This window comes from Phasianus colchicus, chromosome 1 (assembly GCF_987193195.1).
Source record: "Phasianus colchicus chromosome 1, bPhaCol1.hap1.1, whole genome shotgun sequence".
In the NCBI taxonomy this organism is placed as follows: domain Eukaryota; kingdom Metazoa; phylum Chordata; class Aves; order Galliformes; family Phasianidae; genus Phasianus; species Phasianus colchicus.
This window is the reverse complement of record NC_143436.1, coordinates 15,684,054-15,703,298: the sequence shown is the minus strand read 5'-3', so window position 1 is coordinate 15,703,298 and position 19,245 is coordinate 15,684,054. Positions and strand designations below refer to the sequence as shown.

Sequence of the window (19,245 nt, the reverse complement as noted above, 5' to 3'; positions counted from 1 at the left end):
TGTTTGTGTTCCCATTCAGTTTCAAAGCCTGTGTTGTAAATGCTTTGCCAAGATAGCTGAAAATGATGATTTAAAAAATATGATGCTTGAAAAAGCATGTGTTGAGTATAACAGTATTATGGCTGAATGTTTACTTCTACTGGGAGCTGATATTAACAAGAAGACAAAGACAAGCTCTTTGATCTATCAGGTAATATGTGAAAATATATGTAGATTCATTGCTTTAAAATTTCTGCTTTTGGGTTTCTTTCTCTTCATATATACAGTGGCACTCTCTAAGGCAGTCTGATGTGACCTAGGTGTTGACAGCCATTGCTATTCCTGGTGACTTCAGGCCTGGTTTGATACTCACTAAAACACTTTTCACTTCTCTAAGACTCATGGTTACTGTCACCTAGAACATGTCCACACTGCTAGCTCAGTTCTGATGCAAGTTCACTTTAAAGTCATGCTTTCTGCTTCTTCACCCTGCTCACATGCAAACCAGGGTTCACATAAGTACTAGCTTAGCTTCAGAGTATTTTTGAGGAAGAAGACTTCAGCTGAGACAAGTTCAAGCTTTTCAAACTCCCAGGTGTTTTTTTCTGAACTGATTATGCATAGATGGCATCAAGCCCATTAGAGCCCAGTTCATGACCTGATCTTCCAAATTCAGCTCATTCTAAGCACTCTGAAGCCAAAATGCAGACAGCCCAGCAGACAACACAGCCCAGCAGACAACACTATACATAAATAGATTTCAGTGTGCCACAGTAAAGTTCCACTCTGCTAGATCTGCAGTGAAGATTTTTTCTAAAGTGCCTGATGGTGATCTCTTACTTTATGTTGTACTTACAGATCATTACAGTCATCAGTTCTTTTGCTGATTTAAAGGCTTTCTATCAACAAAGCTACAGTAACATAGTATCTTAGAATGACTGCACACACACTAGCTGCAAAGTGCTTTATCCAGTGTTCACATACAGAACCTGAACTATCTGAAACACACTGGTGTCTTAACTATTGGCCTTAGTATTGGTTGTTCCCATCTGCATATAAGTATTCCCTGCTAACTGTGACTGTCTTTAAAAAAAATTTGGAAAAACTGTATGTTTTGCTTTAGTGTCAAACCAGGTACTGCCTAAAGTAAATCAGGAAGTGTTCCCGTGAAGCCTTCTGCCAGCAGAACTGTCTGGGTTGTCATCCAGCACAGATGGATTTTCAGCAAACCATCCATCCATGGAGTCTGAAGCAGGCAAATTAGTGTTAGTCAACCACAATGGAAAATACTGAAGTAACTGGCATTAATTCTAAAAATATTTGTAACATTCATAATCAACACTGCTCTGTGTAGCAGTGCAGGCTGAGTGACTGGAAGGTGCTGAGCTGAAGCCTGTAGGCTTGAGTCCCTAGCTCTAGGCAAGGCATGATGAGTCTCAGCATTGTTGCCCTTTCATCTGATAGCCTGCTGACATGGCACAATAACCACTAAGAGTGTTTTTTTTTTCCATCAAACTACATTCAATAACAAAACAATGTAAGTCATCTTTAATTTTTGCCTGAAAATTCTGTGAGCTCATGGCAGAAATTGCAATGACAGAGCTCAGGCATTTGCTGTATTTTGGTTAAGACTTCATGAAAATGGGAGTTTGTGCTCAAGTGCAATTCACTGAGCCCTGAGGCACAGGGAATTGAGTAATTGAAAAGGGAGCACAATCCTAAAAACAAAATGAATCTAAATTTCAGAATGTCTCTTATTGCAATCTCAGCTGTTGTCTGAGTCCCTCACATAAACTTGTTAATTGTTTTCTTGCGTTAGGTTTGTGAAAAAGGAAATAATCCTAAACTGGTGGAATTGCTATTAGCCAACGGTGCTCGAGAGCAGGATGTTCGGAGTGCTTTAACCATCAGTATAAAGAGAGGAGATAGCCAAATCATCAGCTTGCTCTTAAAGAAGCTTAGTCTTGATGTTGCCAACAGCAGTATATGTCTTGGAGGATTCGGTATTGGGAGACTTGAGCCTTCCTGGCTCATTCCTTTGTTCCCAGATAAGCTTACTCCACCAAGAAAACAAAGTGAGTGTACACAGAATTTACTACAGTACATGTGTTAATATCTCTTGGTAATATTAATTGTTTTAGATCAAGAACTTTGGTTGAGACTCTCTTCAAACTGCTTAGCTGGTTGCAGAAAGTCTGCAAAACCTTGAAAATAAATCAAGTATTTCTGTTATTTTTTGAGCTGTATGCATTTTTCAGAGAACGTGTTACCTTCTTAGTTTCTGATACATGCAGATGCAGGCTCTGCACTGGCAAGAATGGTGCTTAAATACCAGATGAAGAATATTTCTGAGGATAGATCAGGAACTTGTTCTGATTTAAACTTCTCTGAAGATGGAATGGATAAAAACTACGATTGGGATTTCATTTCTGACCCATTAGTGGACACTGTTTTTCCTTCGAGTGATGATATCGACAGTGAAGGTAATTGTGTTTGTTTTTTAATAGTTCAAATCTAGTATACTGAGGTGAGGTCGTAAGTATGAATCCCTTCAAATTATTTAGGCAATTGTAAGACTACCAGCTGAGGAAAATATAATTTAAAAAAATCAGTTGTCAGTTGTTTGTTTGTATTTGGTATAAAACACTTCCCATGGAATATATATATATATATATATATACACACACATATATATACTTCTATTTAAAGTGCCTCTGAAAAACAATTTATGGTCAGTAAGTATATGCTTTGCCTGCAAAAGTAATGCTTTAAAGTATTTTATTCAATTATCCATTTAAAATCAGTTCTTTCTGAACTGGAATACATTCAGTTGCTTTCTTATTGAAAGGATGGGATTCATCCAGCCATTTTTAGCTATTGACTATCTTGATGCCTACTTCTAAGGTCAGCTTACATCAGCTGTTTTGATGTCTGTTTCTGAGCAATTCTTGTATGCTTCCTCTATAGATAATGGCAGAGGCACAAGTGCTTCAGGAGCACATTTTGTCTCACCATGAAGTCAGGTAACTGTGATTCAGAAATGCTACTGTTCCCTGGCTTGTCTATAAATGAAAAGAGCACAACAGTATAAAGAATTATATTGTTAACAAATAAATGAGGTGGGATAAGTCCTATCCCAGAGGTATCCAGCTGATCAGAAAGTGCAAATGACAAATCTATGATCAGTCCAATATTGTTCTTAATAGCCATGTCAAGAGCATGATGGGCCTTTGACTTAGAAAATACAGCATTTCTATCCATATTACTTAATAACAACAGTAAGGAGCCTTATAAATGCCTTTTACTAATTCAGAAGACACTGTCATGTTTTAGAAGTGTTAAAGTCATCATAGATGAAGAATTTGAATTTTGTAATCAGGGAATCCTAAGGATTAAATTCTCTTCTGTTCTTTTCCTTGACATCATTCAGCACCATTTTTCATTTCTGTAGGACTGTCTGTATCACAGACAGATGTTACTGATGGGCATTATTTCCACACAGAAAGTTTTGAAGTCTTATGTAAACCGTGGTAAAAAAGAATACAGGTTTTGCTAACAAGAGGGCTTTTAGGAGTTAAAAAACTACCTTTGAGAGGAGGAACACGGATGACCCCAAATCATCACCAAAGCCAAAGAGTTATTTGGTGTTTCATTCTCAGTAAATTTGGAAGCGCAAAAGCATTTATTTAAATACAGACTTTTTCCATATTAAAAAGTTATTGACACTGCAGTAGCATGAAGACGTTGCAAAATGTATAATAATATAAGCTTGCTGAAAATTTTAAGTGATAAATCACCAGTGTAAAAAACTGCAGTTTGTATTCTGAGTATGTCAGGTGGGCATGGCCCCTGTACTCTAAAACATGTTTATGTTCTAGGCTGGTTGCACACACAGTTAGCCAGTAAGTTCCTGCTGTTATTGATCTTTTGAAATATGTCTCTCCTTTGTATGTCAGCATGTATCTTACAGTTGAATTCTGAGCCTCAGATTTAAATACATCATCTTATTTACCTATCTTCCTATGTTATTTCTTTGTCCTAGGAAGTGAAGGTTCACTTTTTAGAAAAAAGAAGTCCAATTCCATTGCGGTTGCTGATTTACATTGTAGAGAACTTGCTTTTCAAAGAGGTTCTCCTACTTTACCACGACATTCCTACTCTGTGGTAAGCCACGTTTGTATTCATTCCAGGTTCCTTCTGAAAAAGCATCTGCATTGCCCAGTGTAAAACTGTTAATAATCAAGTGTAAGGAAAGGTGCTGTTCTTCGTCCTATCACCCCACCCCAGTGAAAATCATGTTAGGTTGTTAAAAATGCACTATATTCTTTGCACTCCAACTACTGTAGTTTCATAATGCATGAATCAGTAAGTTTTATGAATCTATGACTTGTTATTTTTAGTGTTAAAAAGCTCAATCTGTTTTCCACCTTGAAGTTCTGATTAAAAGAAACTACATTAAAAGGAATTTCCTGAATTCAAATCATTTTATGTATCTGCATACTTCCATACCTATTGTTTGTTTTCATTCTGTTTTGGAATTTTCCAGGGACCTGGCTCAGATTATGAGCCATTAGTGAAACAAAGAAGAAAATTATTGCTTTCAGATGAACATCCCAGTAAGTAAACTATACAATTTAGCATATATAGGGCTGTTTAATCTTTAATGCTTTCACAACATAGTTAGATTATATATTTGTTTACGAAGAGGAGGCTATGTATTTAAATGCTACTGTAGAGTACAAATAGTGCCTACATAGTGCAAAATCTTTTCCTGGACTTCTCAAATAATTTAAGTAGAATTGTACAGACAATGTAATGAGTGCCCTTAGTTTTCAAAAACTATCCCTGTTGTGCAGTGCATAAGCCTTTGTCTCTTCCCTGCAGTCTCTTAAATGTCTGTCTCCTCAGAAATCTTTGTGGATTTGGACTTGACTAATATACAAACATTCTCTGTCTTCTGTGTATTTAGGTCCTAGTCTGATTCATCTGAGTTTTAGTTTTGTGTTAAGTGAAATCACGCTATTTTTCCCATGTCTTTGTTTTTATAGAAGGAATCTCAAAAAGCTCACTGTATTTAAGACCTTCAGACAGTCTTTCTTCATTGATCTCAGAGAAGGAATGTATTAAATCACTAGATCTTTCATCAAATGAGCTGGAGAACATTGATGCCATCAGCCAGAACAGCAGCTTAACGAGTCACTTAGAACATCTTGATAAACTGGAGCTCCACCAAAATGCTCTTACAAACATTCCGGAACAACTGTGTGAGGTAATGCTGCATAATTTTATAATACAAATTAAGATTAGTTACAGTAAATAGTTTGTCTTTAATTACCTACTCAAAACAATACCACTCTTGAGTATGGGTGTATATTTTGGCATGCTTCATACATTTCTTGCTTTCATTCAGGATTTAAGTGCAGCTGGAAACGGAAACATTTTCAGGGACTGTTTTGAAGTGTTTACATCAGGGAACAGCTTTAGGATGTTACACTGAGTAACATAAGAAATGAAACTGAGACCTGCAGGCAGTTCATGATTGTTAAATTTTATGAAACTGTGCTAAATGATTTTAAATAATGCTTATATTTTGTTCCTTAATATAAATATTACTGGTTACATTAGTATTATTGATATTTTCTGCTATTTTTCCTAGTCAGACAAATGTCAAGGAATAAACTGTGTAAAGCATAAATCAGTTTAAAACCTATATATTCATGTTTTCATTTCACTTTTTTTTTAACATCTCTTTTTTACTTTCAGAACTTGAAATGCTTGACTTATTTGGATTTGCACAGCAACCGATTTACTTCTTTTCCTACTTATTTGCTGAAAATGAACTGTATTGCATATCTTGATATCTCTCGAAATGACATTGGACCTTCCTTTGCTTTGGATCCGCATCTCAGATGTGCAACCCTTAAGCAACTTAATCTTTCATACAATCAGCTGATGGGCATTCCTGAGTTTCTTGCAAATGTTGCTGAAAACCTCGAACAGCTATTGCTGGAAGGGTGAGAGTAGCATTCTTAAATAGACTATAGCATACCAGAGAGCAGAGATAATGTTTTTGTTATCCAGAATGGTCTCTGCTATAGTATGGAAAGGTTTATTTAATCAGCAGTGAAAGAACGATGTTACTTTCTGAATGTATAAATCCTTTCAGTTCTGCGTTGTATGACAAAGGATATAAGAACATCTGTGAGTCTTGGTTGAATCTAATAGCGTTGCATTTTTGTACTGAAAATGTTGTAGTTCAGCATTTTTCTACTGCCACTCTGCTCATTCCCAAGATTGTCCATGTCATCTACATTTAGCTAGATTTGCTTTATGCAGAATACAGAATCCACTGTATTTCATATTAACCAAAGGTTTTTGGAAGTCTGATTTGTGTTATGAGTATGTTTTAGATGACAGAAGCAAAGAAAATATGTTGTGGGTTTTTTTATTTATCAGCACTTTTTAATCATACTTGTTAGTGAGTGAATTAATTCATACCTCTTGGGAATTCATACAAATGATAATGTTGCTTGTTCTGTAAAATGTAGAGGCTGTCTCAAATGCAACTGTAGTTTTGCTGTAGTTTAAGTGAGGATATCATATGTCTTACACAGAAATTCACAGAGTAAAAATAGCAAGATATTTAACTAAACCAAGTGGTATTTAATATGTGAATCAAATTCACAAAAGCATTATTTGAAATTTAAAATCCAGTTGCATTTCTTCATAAGCATTATTTGGAGCTGTATTAGCAGCATTGCTTACAGCACATTGCTGCATGATTCTTTTATCAGTGTATTTTCAGTATCTTTGTCTCTGGTGTTTTGCTTGTAACATCATATACCAATCCTAAATTGTGTCCCCTATTTGGAATATATATTTTTTTTTAGATTGACAGTCATTCTGTGGTTATAATCCTGAAAATGTACTTCTTTAGTAAACAGAACTGCACAGAAATGCAATAGTTCTCTTTGTGTGGGATTGAGCTACAGTACATAATAAGAAAATGACACCTTATAGTACTGTCAGACATATGTTCTCCACATTAATTAAAGCAATCTTAATATCAATCTTGTTTTTCCACAAGCACCAGTGTTTTCACTGACCAGTCAGTCTTTATTTAAATAAATGTGATTTTTGGTTTAACTGTGTAAGAATGTTACATTGATATACTTTCACTTTTTTTTAGCTAATAGTTTCTGAATAAAACATGGATTTTTCTTCTTATAACAGAAACAAAATTTCATGCTTATCCTCACCCATGTCCTTAAAGGAGCTGAAAATTTTAAATATCAGTAAGAACAATATTTCATCCCTTGCTGAGAATGTGTTAATGGGGTGTACAAAACTGGAGCTGTTGAATGCCAGGATGAATGCTCTTGGTAAGTATCTATGACCCACCTTCTGGAAACCATTCACTTAATTCCTACTCACCAGCATTTGGAGCCTTGGGAGAAGAGTGAAAGAGAACAGCATGTATGCAAAATGTATACTTGAAGGAGAATAGCACATATGCTTGTCTTTGTCTATACTGCTTCAGCTTTTGTCCACTGCTGGAAGCAATATGCTTGCTTGCTGAATGGAACTGATCTTGTCCTTATATTTGTAGTGGAAGCTGTAAAAATGGTTGAGTGTAGCTGAGATATTCCCCAGCATACTGCTGGGGAAGGTTCAAAGCAGAGGAAATTGTTCAAGGTTAGCTTGAAAATCTATTACTAATACAGGTCTAATAGTGTACTGAGGAATACGTCAAGTTATTCAGCATAGTTTTCTGAATAATGTAGGGTGATTGATCCACTTGCCAAAACATAGGTGTCGTTTGAGATGCCCTGAAGTATGGCACTTGGCCTACAGCTTCTGATTCAGAAAAAGCAGGTCTTCCACAGTAGGTGTGTTGTATCATCCAGGCATGTGCAGATAACTCAGGTACCACAAAGTAGCTCACCTCCACTAGACCCTGATGTTTAAGCAATTTAATTCAGTCTCGAATGTATTTCAGTGGCTTAGAATATTTTCTGCGAAGGTTTCAAAGTTATTTTGTGAATTATAGGAATGTTACATAAGTGTAAATAAAGATTATTTCAGTATTTAAGGCCAATATGAGATGGATTATAAAAGGATGTAATGTGATAAAAGTAAATACATTAACTCTGTTATATGCTTTTCTAATTTGGGAAATTCAGTAAATGAGCTTTAAAATACGTTTCAGTTTCTGTCCTGGGCAGAGTATGTAAGGACCTATGTATAGAAGGTGATTGCCTGACCTTTTAATCTGTCTGTGATTTTAGAAAACTACAGTATGAAAAATAATATAAATAGTTCTGAAAAATAATAGTATTAACTTCTTTTTCTATTCCAGAGATGATACCTGACTTGTCATCTAGCATAACAACCTTAAAATTATCTCAAAATTGCTTTATTAATGTTCCAGAAACAATTCTTCTTCTACCACAGTAAGTTGTTCTTTTACTTATTGAGGTTAATATCCAGTTCTTGATGAAGAAAATCTTGTGGCTGCTGTTCAGCAGAAAATTCAGCATATTTCACTGATTTTTAGAAAATTCTCTCTCCAAGTTTAATTGCTGAGTAGTATCTTTTAACTGAAGCCAAATGAGTCCATTTTCTTCATTATTTTGGGAAGTATCATTCCTCAGGTTCAAATGTTATATGTAGAAATACGTTACTTGACTGTTGAAGCAGATCATTGTTCTAAGAAAACCAAAATTGATTTAATTAATAAATTAATTAAAAAATACTGGCAATTTTTCCCTTTCAAGAAGTTCTGTGGCTTCAGATTTTTGCACATGTCCACTGAAATTATTTTTTTCACTTCCCAAGTATCACAAGATATTTTTTCTCAAAGAATGACACTTCCTCTGTATGGAATTGTGATAATGATGCATGTGACATTCATTTTGCTGTACCTTCAGAACATTACTCATGTGAAAATCAGGACTTAGGCTTTTTCTATGGTCACCAGAATGAGGTGGTGGGAGTAGCACTGGAGGAGATGTCAAGTCAGGTGTCTGATAGATTGGGTAGATGTGAGTGCTGGTGGGGGAGCAGGTCAGTAATCACAGAAAGAGGAAAGAGCCCTTCTGTTGTCTCAATATGGACACTTCCTTACATTGACTGTAATTTGCTATCTGAAATATGTACAAAATAAATGTAAATATTTTTTTCATGACATTTAATTCACTAGCAAACACAATGAGAACATATTACATTGTATTTTTAATATGTATTTTTTTGTTATTTTTTCCAAGGTAGTGAAGACCTGCTTATAATATCATCTTAATTACTTTTGCTCACAGTAGTAATTCCCATCTTCCCATCTACATTCCTGACAGAAAACTGTCTGTTCTGATATCTAACCCACTCATTTGTTTATTGAAAACCAGAACAGTTCCAATTAATCTCAGTTGGATTTATTTCATTTACTAACTTTTCTCTTCTGTATTTTCATGTTTTCAGTTTGCGATCAGTAGATTTAAGCCAAAACAAGATCATAAGCCTGCCTGGGCCAGTGCACTGGAAATCACTGAACTTAAGGGAGCTGTTATTTAATCATAATCAAATAGGAGTCTTGGACTTGAGTGAAAAGGCATGTGCATGGTCTAGGCTAGAAAAGCTACACCTGTCCAACAACAAGTTAAAGGAGGTAAAGCGTAAAATTCTACCTAAAGAAAACCAACTCACTTTTCAGTTTCGATTGTCAATGTTCATACAATTTTCCTGTCACCACCTCACATCACTGGGAATAATTTTTCCTGTGCAGGAAAATCCCTATATTCTATTGAGCTTGCTTTCTGGAATGTGTGATATAATCAGTTTTCATAATGGATTAATTATGAAGTTCCTTGTGTATTAATGAGGGGCATTTGGTCTGTTTATTTAAAAAAAAAAAAAAAACCAGAACTAAACTACAGCTGTAAAAATACCTAGTTTTGTTAAACGTTTATGGTAGTTATGCTCATACAAAATATATTGTTTTTTAACGTTTAGGTGTCTATTAAATGTCCTTTTATTTAGATACCTCCTCAGATTGGCTTCCTAGAAAACTTGACTTCTCTGGATGTAAGTCATAATCCTGATTTGAGATTCTTTCCGGATGAAATGGGAAGGCTGTCCAAAATTTGGGATCTTCCTTTGGAAGGACTCCATCTTAATTTGGACTTCAAACATGTGGGATGCAAAGCCAGAGATATCATCAGGTTTGTTTCCCTATAGCTCTCTAATATTCTTGTTTTGTTTTCTTGGAGTATGTGGTGAGCAGTAAGAGAACAACATATTCATTTGAAGAGAAGTGCTGGTTTGTCATATGATTTCCAGTACAGCTGCTACTCTGCACGCACACACACACACAAACCTGATTATAGTCATTTAAAAAACATGTCTTCAGTGCTTTTTTATTTTGATAGTTCTATAAACCATGTAATAGATGGTGTTTACAAGTTATTTCTTGCATTCCTTGTGTTCCCAAGTGCATTGCATAGAATACATTTTGTGTTAATAACAAAACCAAAAAAGACTTCACTTAATGAATTAAGCTTTAACTTTGAAACCAAAAATTAGAATATACTAATAGAATCCCAATAGTACCAAACTGATGCTGAAAATTTGAAGGAAATTAAATTGTATGGTTTTTGATTCTTGCTTGGTCTCAAGGTCTGTTGCTATTTTTCTTTATTACACATTTCTATGAGTTCTGCCAACTTCTTTCATGCCAGATTTCTTCAACAACGACTGAAGAAGGCTGTACCTTATAACAGAATGAAGCTAATGATTGTTGGAAACACTGGTAGTGGAAAAACTACACTGTTACAACAGCTAATGAAATGCAAACGAACTGAGCTGGGCTGTCCAAAAGCTACAGTAGGCATTGATGTGAAAGACTGGATCATTCAAGGGAAAGGCAAAATGAAAAAAGAGCTTATATTAAATGTGTGGGATTTTGGAGGTATGTTGAGAGCTTATTATCCTTTACTATTGACTTCTTTAACACATTAATGCGTTGCTTATTCTTACAGTGAAATTTCAAATTGTAGACAGTAAAATTATGCAAATTTACACCAAGAATCAGGTGACCACATTAGAGAATTCTGCTAATTGGCAGAAAGTTCTTCAACTTTAATATAAAACCTCAGGAATTTCTCATTCCAAAGGTGGTTTAATCATTCATTTCACCCATGTCACTCTAGAACTGTAATCTCAGAATAATAAAAAGCTGCTCTTTTAAACCAGAAGAACCATCTTCAATTCAAACTTGTTTTTCCCTTTTGTAGTCAGGATCTCTCTAGGCTATACATTAACACTGTTTCGTAAGGACATAGAAGACACTGCACTTAGGGAGAGGCTTGGTAAACCTTTCTAAGTCTGGGGGATTCTAGAAGCACTTCTAAAATGTAGGGGTGTTTTAACCTTTAGAAAAGTTTTTTTAAACATTGGTCTGTGAGCAGCTTAATACAGCCTATATCACAATGCATACGCATGCATGTTAAATGACTAGCTTCAGTTGTGACACCTTGTGATCTTAGTTGCTGAGCCTGTGAATAAGACTCTTATTTTGAAGTTGGTTAAATAACGAGTAAAAGGAAGGGAAGGGAAAAAGAAGGGAAGGAGCAAGGAAGAAAGCAGTTTACATTTTGGTGATTAGAAATTTAGTACTGGGTTTTTAAAAGAAACATGAAATGCAGCAACCATGTCTATCCAGTTGTTGAAACTTAAACTTCTTGATTTAAAACCAGCTTACGTATTTCAACACTGCATTTCAGTCAACGAGATACCACAGAATACCTACTTAAAATTCATAGTTATTGCAGGTTTCCTATCAGTTTAGATTATTTTATGCAAGCATTTATTTCATTTATGAAGTAGTGATCTGAGAGCAAGTGCTATACTACTTTTTATGATCTGCAGATGCTCAGTGAATGAGGTTCTAAACAGTGGGATTTTTTTATCATTAGGACAAGAGGAGTTCTACAGTACCCACCCTCACTTCATGACCCAAAGAGCTTTATATCTTGCTGTTTATGATCTCAGCAAAGGACAAGCAGAGGTGGATGCTATGAAGCCATGGCTTTTTAACATCAAGGTATTAAGCCATAGATTTGTCAGAATGAAATGCCACATTTTGGGGAGCTGCTGATGAGTGCAAATTAACCACAAACACTGTTAGAGAGGAAAATAGCAAAGAAGCTCTTCAGCAAATAGAACTAGTAAGATGAAACAAGTGCTGAAATGTGTTACGAATTGGATGTGAAAGACCAACACCATTTTGTACTTGAGATGGTAGAGTGATGTGCAGAACAGTTTGCATGTTCTGGCAATATTTTGGATTGAGTCATAAATAGAAAAAAAGGGGTTGTATTAAAGGGATAACGAGTTAAGCATGCTTTTTCTTCTACACTGTTGTAATTTCTGGGGAAAATGGAATTTCACTCATGTAAAAATGACTAGATGGTTATTTGAAATCATGTTAAGTTTATGCTTAGCATCCTGTTGTTAAAAGGAGTGATCCCAGGACTGTAGTAGGGAAATTGATCTTAGAATCTGCCTGTATATTTTTCTTCTGCTGTAAGAGGGGTTTTTTTTGCTTTGGTGGAATCATCCCATAGTGAACATTACTTGTCTTTTGCTTTCAGTCTGATAGTGAGCCACAGCTGGGCAATGCAATTACATCAGGATTTTGTATGTGGGTCCTGTTTGTTAAGCTTACCTTTTTTGTTCTTTTCACCTTGAGCAGTGATAGTCAGATAAGCAGCACTTCTGATGTTCCCTGCTATGCAGTGCTTTGTTGTTGCACTGTTCCTCTGACAGCTGGCATAGTACCCTGTGCTTTTCCACTTTATTAGTCTTTTCTAATGAAAAATACAATTGCCTGTGTAACTGCCAGTACTATTAATCTACCAAGAACGAAATCCGGATCTAAACCTCTTCCTTTAAAAAGTTTATTCTGTAGATTTCTGGTTTTGAAGTTTAAATGTATTCTCAGTAAAGGCATGAAGTAGTATTTGCTATTTATATTTACCCACTGCTCAAACTTCGAAGAGGTATGTGTAAAAAGAAAAAGGAGGAAACAGTTTCTTTTATCATTGCATTGATTATTTTGACCAAATTATTCACTGTTTGCATGCATATAAAACAGCATCAGCATTGACTTAATGGATTATATGGCTATTGCTGACAGGCACGAGCTTCAACATCCCCCGTCATTCTTGTTGGCACCCACTTAGATGTTTCTGATGAAAAGCAACATAAGGACTGCATGAGTAAAATTACTAGAGAGCTGTTGAATAAGCGAGGCTTCCCAGCAATCCAGGATTATCACTTTGTGAATGCTAAAGAAGAATCAGATTCCATCATGAGACTTCGGAAAATCATAATAAAGGAGAGTCTTCATTTCAAAGTAAGCTGCTGCATACTGTTTGTAACATTGAAAACATCCTAGTTTTAGTTAAGTACATATATTTTAAGACATTCATTAAACACATAATTAATTACATTCTTTTTGTGTGGTAACCTTGCCTTCTGTAAAATGCAAAATAATTCTATAAACAGCAAAATAATGATGGAAAATTGCCAGTTTTGATTTTGTTTATTTTTCTACCAAGAAATCGATTTAGCAAAGATCTTAGCTAAGTTTCTTTCTCAAACACTAAGACAGTAAATAGAATATTTAATTTAAAATTGTCCATCTTTTTCTGGTGAATCTGATCAAAAACTACCCATTTTTGTTGGTTAGCAATACCTAATTGCAATAATAAATATTGCAAGGTTTCAGGGGATCAGGAAAGAAGATTTTGTGATTTCTGAAAACTAACTAATTCTTTATTTACTCATTTGATATTACAATATCAGTATGTGATGGAATTCTCAGGAGAAAAGTGAATGAAAGCAGGAAAAGACCTCCTGGTTTGAATGATCCTCCTAAACTGGCGAGTCTGCTCACAGTTCTGTTGTCTCTAAAGTCATCCCTGCCACATACCCACTTGTTGCCTATTTAGTCAGGGCATCAAACTCTGAGTGTGAGCAAGCAGGGACAGAGTAGTCCAAGCATGGAGCTGGTAGACAGACAGGATCCAATCTATAGCACAAAGAATATGGGTGTTTTTATTTTTCTGCTTATGCAATATTGATCATATATACAGTGTCATTACATGTTCAAGAGAGAAACTGATGTCTTGTGCTTCAAAAGTCAAGGCGGAACTTCATAAATCACAGCAGAGCCCAGATTACTTCTAAATTATTGCTCTGATGATTTTAAAGAGCAAATTCTGTATTTATGGCTAGCCTCACACTGTTGTGTTACAAAGAGGGGGAAGAGTGGACACTCCTCATTTTCCTCTTGAGGAACCATCAGCTGAGCCACATCCTTAAACTGCCCCTTTCCATTTCACTGTTCAAGGGGTAATCAGCCAGTGCAGTAAAAATCGTTCCTGTAACACCCACATGCATTCTGACTATGGTTTAAACAGATGTTTAAATTTCCATATGAAAGTAAGGTAGTCCAAAGGAAAGGAGATATTTTCCATAAATAATGTAGACACTGTGAAAGGAGTTACAAGGTACCTGCCTAGAACTTCATAAAAAATGAATTAAGCACTAAACATGGCCCTCAAATGCTTTGAGTCTTTGAACTTCCACAAGAAAGTGATTACATTTCTGACACATAAAAATGCCACAATGCATTGGTATTTAGCTTCTTTGACAAACTAAGAAGCCAATTGGGAAATGTTAAGACAATTGTTTCCCATTTCCCCCCACGAAACGACTTATTCAGCACCTGTGGAGAATAAAAAACCTGACTGATTGCTAGCTAATACCAAAGGTCAAAGCATGTGTCCAGGAAGGAACTCAGACTACAGGAAACAGGAACAAAATCCTTGGCTGTGTCGCTCATCTTGCTAGATTTATTCTCTTCTATTTTCCGCTGACTGTCACCACCAGTTGACTGTGGAGACTCTTACTTAAGCGATCACTCTTTTCCCCCTAACTTGTCTGGAGATATTACAGATTACAAAGACTGTGATTTTAAAAATTCTTTCGTTTATCTATTGACCTCTGTTAACATGAGATACATGGCATTATCAGTTCATACAGTGAATGTTGTCCTTTTACTTCAAATCAAAGCTTCTCTTTGTATGTTTTAGATGTCATGTTAGATTTTTTATTTTCTAAATACATGTAACAGAGCAGTATTTTCTTCTATGCTTTTTCTTTTCTAGAAAGACATGCATACATTACTTCTGAAAGAACTGGTCCCATCTATTTTTCAGAAGCCACATTAGTCAATAGGTGTTCTTATTCCTTGCTGCTGCTACGGTTGGGCTAATATACACAGCTTGCATCTGAGTTGCAATAACATTTACACTTTATGTGAATAAATAAATACATTTAATATTATTATTCCTAATTGTACAGATAAGAGATCAGCCAGTGGTTGGTCAGCTAATTCCTGACAGCTATTTGGAGCTGGAGAAGAGAATTTTGCTGGAAAGAAAAAACGTCCCAGTTGAATTTCCTGTGATTGATCAGAAACGATTATTAGAAATGGTACAAGAAAACAAGTTACAACTGGATGAAAATGAACTCCCTCATGCAATTCACTTTCTGAATGAATCAGGTAAAATATGATCTTCAGTGTATGTTTTGTTAGCAAATCTGCAGCAGATGAGACTTGTATGGGTTTTTAAATTTCACTCGAGGTCAACCCAGTGTGTTAAACTGAAATGCTGCCCATGGGTAAAATACTGCAGTTTGAAAATCCACATCATTATGCCATAAAGGAATTTCATGATAAAAAGCGTCATTCTTGTAGCAACTTAGGTGTATTGTCACTCCCTGCAAATATCTGACGCTGCTTGTTAGGCTGCACAGTGCCTGAGGAAAGGTACAATTGTTGTGACAGCCTGAACGGAATGGCAGGTAACAGCTTGTATCAGCACCATGCAGAATTTGTAATATTAAATAATTAACAACATAGAGCATAGCTTCACCAAAAATGCTGAAGTCAGCTAACAAACCTAACAAAACATCTGAAAATAAAGGTAGAGCTGAGCAAACCATGATTTCATTCTGCTCTTTCAAGATACCGACGTAGATGCAATAACTGAATTTAATGTTCAGATTGATTGTATCAAGTCACACAAGGAAGACAGCCCAGAGTGGGGTGGTTATGCTGCTTAATATGGAGCATGAGGAATGTGATGCTAATTACAGTGTGTTTTGTGCAGGTGTACTGCTTCATTTTCAGGACCCAGCACTACAGCTAAGAGACCTGTACTTCGTAGATCCTAAGTGGCTATGTAAAATCATGGCACAGGTCAGCCTCTGATTATTTTCTATATCTACATTCATGAAACTTTTTCCCCTGTACCAAACCACTGTGACTTATAAATGATTCTTTTTCACTATTTCTGTATATTACTTAGTATTTCTTCATGGCCCAAGTTACCTGTCTTTTTCTGTCTTGTTTGCATTCTAAACAACTGCTCATCTCAGTTTTTCCATTTCTTACATAATGCCCAACATCATTTCAACTGCACTGAGTGCAGGAAGACCCATAGATTAAAAAACCTCAGAGATGCACAGTAATCCCACAGGATATCGCGATAGATGGAGGAGAAAGCAGAAACTCTGGATTAAAGTAGTAATAATGGTGAGGATGGGCCACTGTATGCTTGTACTGGTGATGTAGGAAAGTGGATGATGCAGAGTCATGTATTAGTACAGAAGAGTAACAGGCTGTCTGCTTAAGTGAATCCATAATGATATTTTGATTTAGAAACACCACTCTCAAACTTTTTGATAAATATTTGTTTAATCTAACCTCTAAAACTTTACCTTTCATTCAGTGGAGGAAACAAGAATACAAAAATGTAAGTTTGAGCCTTTAAAGCTCAAGTAAAAGTAAAAGCTCAAAGTGGGAGTAAGAGTGAGAGAAGACTGGGGACATGGTGTAGTCTGCACTACTCTGCTTGTGTGAAGTGCTGATATGAAAGATCACTATGCATATGTTGCTTTCAGACTACACTTCCATAAATTAGCTTATAGAATATATTTCTTACAATATGAAATAGTGAGAGCTAGTAAAGAATGGTAGCATATTAATGGCTTGGACAGGTTAAATTTCATCACTGCTGTCTCCTTGCTGGTTAATGTTATGGAAGTCATTGGTTTCACTGTGACATAGAGTCCCATTTTTCCCCTAAATAATAGACCACCAAACATTTCAGGGAACAACATTAGTAAGGAAAGTGCAATCTAATGATGACTGTACACCTCAAATTGTTTTACTTTTTTGGAAAGATTTTGACTGTGAAAGTGGAAGGCTTTTCTAAATATCCTAAGGGAATTGTAAAGCGCTCAGATGTGGAAAAATTCCTTTTAAAGAAGAGCAAGTTTCCTAAGATCTACATGTCACAATACTTCAAACTTCTGGAAAAGTTTCAGATTGCTTTGCCATTAGGAGAGGATCAACTACTAATCCCAAGCAGGTAAGCAAAGACCCATAAACCCATAAAGAGTGATCATAATAAAAACCTCCCAAAGGGCTTGCTAGCTCAACTCAACAACAGAGCAATTTGGCATTTGAAAGCATATTACATACTTATTACTTAGTAAATGTTTTCAGAGGCATGTTAAACTGATCCTCTGGAAGATAAGCTTCCATCTTTGAAAAATAAAACACTTTATGAGTAAAGTACTTCTTTAATAGTTATCATGCTCCACAACAAGAAGTAAAAAGTAAATAATAACCATGAAATCTTATGACTTATTTGCTTGAAGTCAGAACCAATCAAGTTACTCAGAGGCAGAATCTCTCCAAAACAGAGCAGTGATTAAATTCACCAAACAGATGTTCTGAATTTTTGCTCTGTCTGAAGCAGGTAATGGTTTCTCTGCCTCAGGTACAGATTTCCCTAGTGTGTTAAATAATGCTTATTTTTCTTAATGAAGAAATTTTTTTGTGAGGTTGTGATGAGTTTGAATTATAGCAGAAATTTACTTTATCACAAACAAACAGAATAAGCAAATGCACTGTCTGTCCATGGATTGTTTGTATTATTCGTTCACTAATGAATACATTTTGCATTGTAAGTAATGTATGCCATCAGTTTGGATAAAGTACATCATTAAACACGGTATAATATTTTTGTTCTTTCAGTTTGTCTGATCACAGACCTGTTATAGAGCTTCCTCACTGTGAAAATTCAGAAATTATCATCAGACTTTATGAGATGCCATACTTTCCTATGGGATTTTGGTCCAGGCTGATCAACAGGTTGCTTGAAATATCACCTTATATGCTGTCAGGAAGAGGTACAAATCTTTTGCTTCAAATGCAATAGTGAGCATATTTCCTCTAAACAAGAACACATATATTCTAAAGCTCTTATCCTGAGTTCTATTTTAATTTAGTTATTTTTTGAGCCATTCAGAAATGTAAGAAAAAAATGGCAGTGGTAATTTTTGTAGATTAGAAGTTTCCAGGAGCAATTACTGCATGGGATCTTCACAGTGATGTGTGAAAGAAGGTGAAGGTTAAGAAGCCTATTTCTCTCCTTTGAGTGCTAGAAATAGAGTGACTCTTCATATGTGTACCATATTGTTGTTTGATTCCACAAGGAATATAGGAAAGGATAGGTTTTCTTCACAAAAAGATGGGTTAATCTGTTCTCCTTATGTGAATGTCCAAAAGCTTGCTTTGGTTAGAACTGGTGATTCTTTTGTAATTTTTCTCTACTATTTCAGTGTTTTGACTCGAGATACAGCTCCTGAACTTTGCAATTTCATTCATCTTTGCTTTTTTATATGTGAGTTATTAAAACTACTGATGAGGAAAGTGTGCAAAATATGCATTGCTAATCTACAAATGCTACTTATAAGCATCACCTGAGTATAGAATTCCAGTTGCATCTCGCTAAATCATGTGTGTGTGATAGAGGAACAATTTAAATCACTGATTTTTTTCACACACGGCCTAAGATAATGTATATTTAAAGCTGAATGTACTTAGGCATTTGTTTAATCCCTGCATTATTTTCCATCTCATTAAATATTTAGCTTGTAGCTTTGCCTTATAGAGCTGATGACCAGTTGACACATATTCAGCATTTGTGGGGCTGTTCTGACTGCGAAGTTGTAGCCTCCATTTTGTTTGTTATTTGGCATAAGTGTACAATGATAATTAAACAGTTAAATATCATTACTTATTCTGAATATTTTAAAAGTGACTTTCATATTAGAGATCAAATTTTTAAT

At 35.5% G+C, this 19,245-nt stretch overlaps 1 protein-coding gene across 5 annotated transcripts in view; it reads left to right on the top strand.

Annotated features, from left to right (window-relative positions):
* LRRK2 (leucine rich repeat kinase 2) overlaps positions 1-19,245 on the top strand; it is a 64,714-nt gene that overhangs the window by 27,837 nt on the left and 17,632 nt on the right. For all 5 annotated transcript variants that reach the window (XM_031600581.2, XM_090136141.1, XM_090136144.1 and 2 more), the window contains 18 exons: positions 20-190; positions 1,799-2,054; positions 2,274-2,462; positions 4,022-4,143; positions 4,526-4,595; positions 5,028-5,248; positions 5,743-5,993; positions 7,213-7,361; positions 8,339-8,432; positions 9,454-9,640; positions 10,012-10,193; positions 10,710-10,939; positions 11,946-12,073; positions 13,169-13,387; positions 15,403-15,604; positions 16,215-16,303; positions 17,290-17,477; positions 18,149-18,303. In XM_031600581.2, coding sequence (XP_031456441.2) covers positions 20-190; positions 1,799-2,054; positions 2,274-2,462; positions 4,022-4,143; positions 4,526-4,595; positions 5,028-5,248; positions 5,743-5,993; positions 7,213-7,361; positions 8,339-8,432; positions 9,454-9,640; positions 10,012-10,193; positions 10,710-10,939; positions 11,946-12,073; positions 13,169-13,387; positions 15,403-15,604; positions 16,215-16,303; positions 17,290-17,477; positions 18,149-18,303 — 3,103 coding nt within the window. The remainder of the gene's footprint in view (positions 1-19; positions 191-1,798; positions 2,055-2,273; positions 2,463-4,021; positions 4,144-4,525; positions 4,596-5,027; positions 5,249-5,742; positions 5,994-7,212; positions 7,362-8,338; positions 8,433-9,453; positions 9,641-10,011; positions 10,194-10,709; positions 10,940-11,945; positions 12,074-13,168; positions 13,388-15,402; positions 15,605-16,214; positions 16,304-17,289; positions 17,478-18,148; positions 18,304-19,245) is intronic.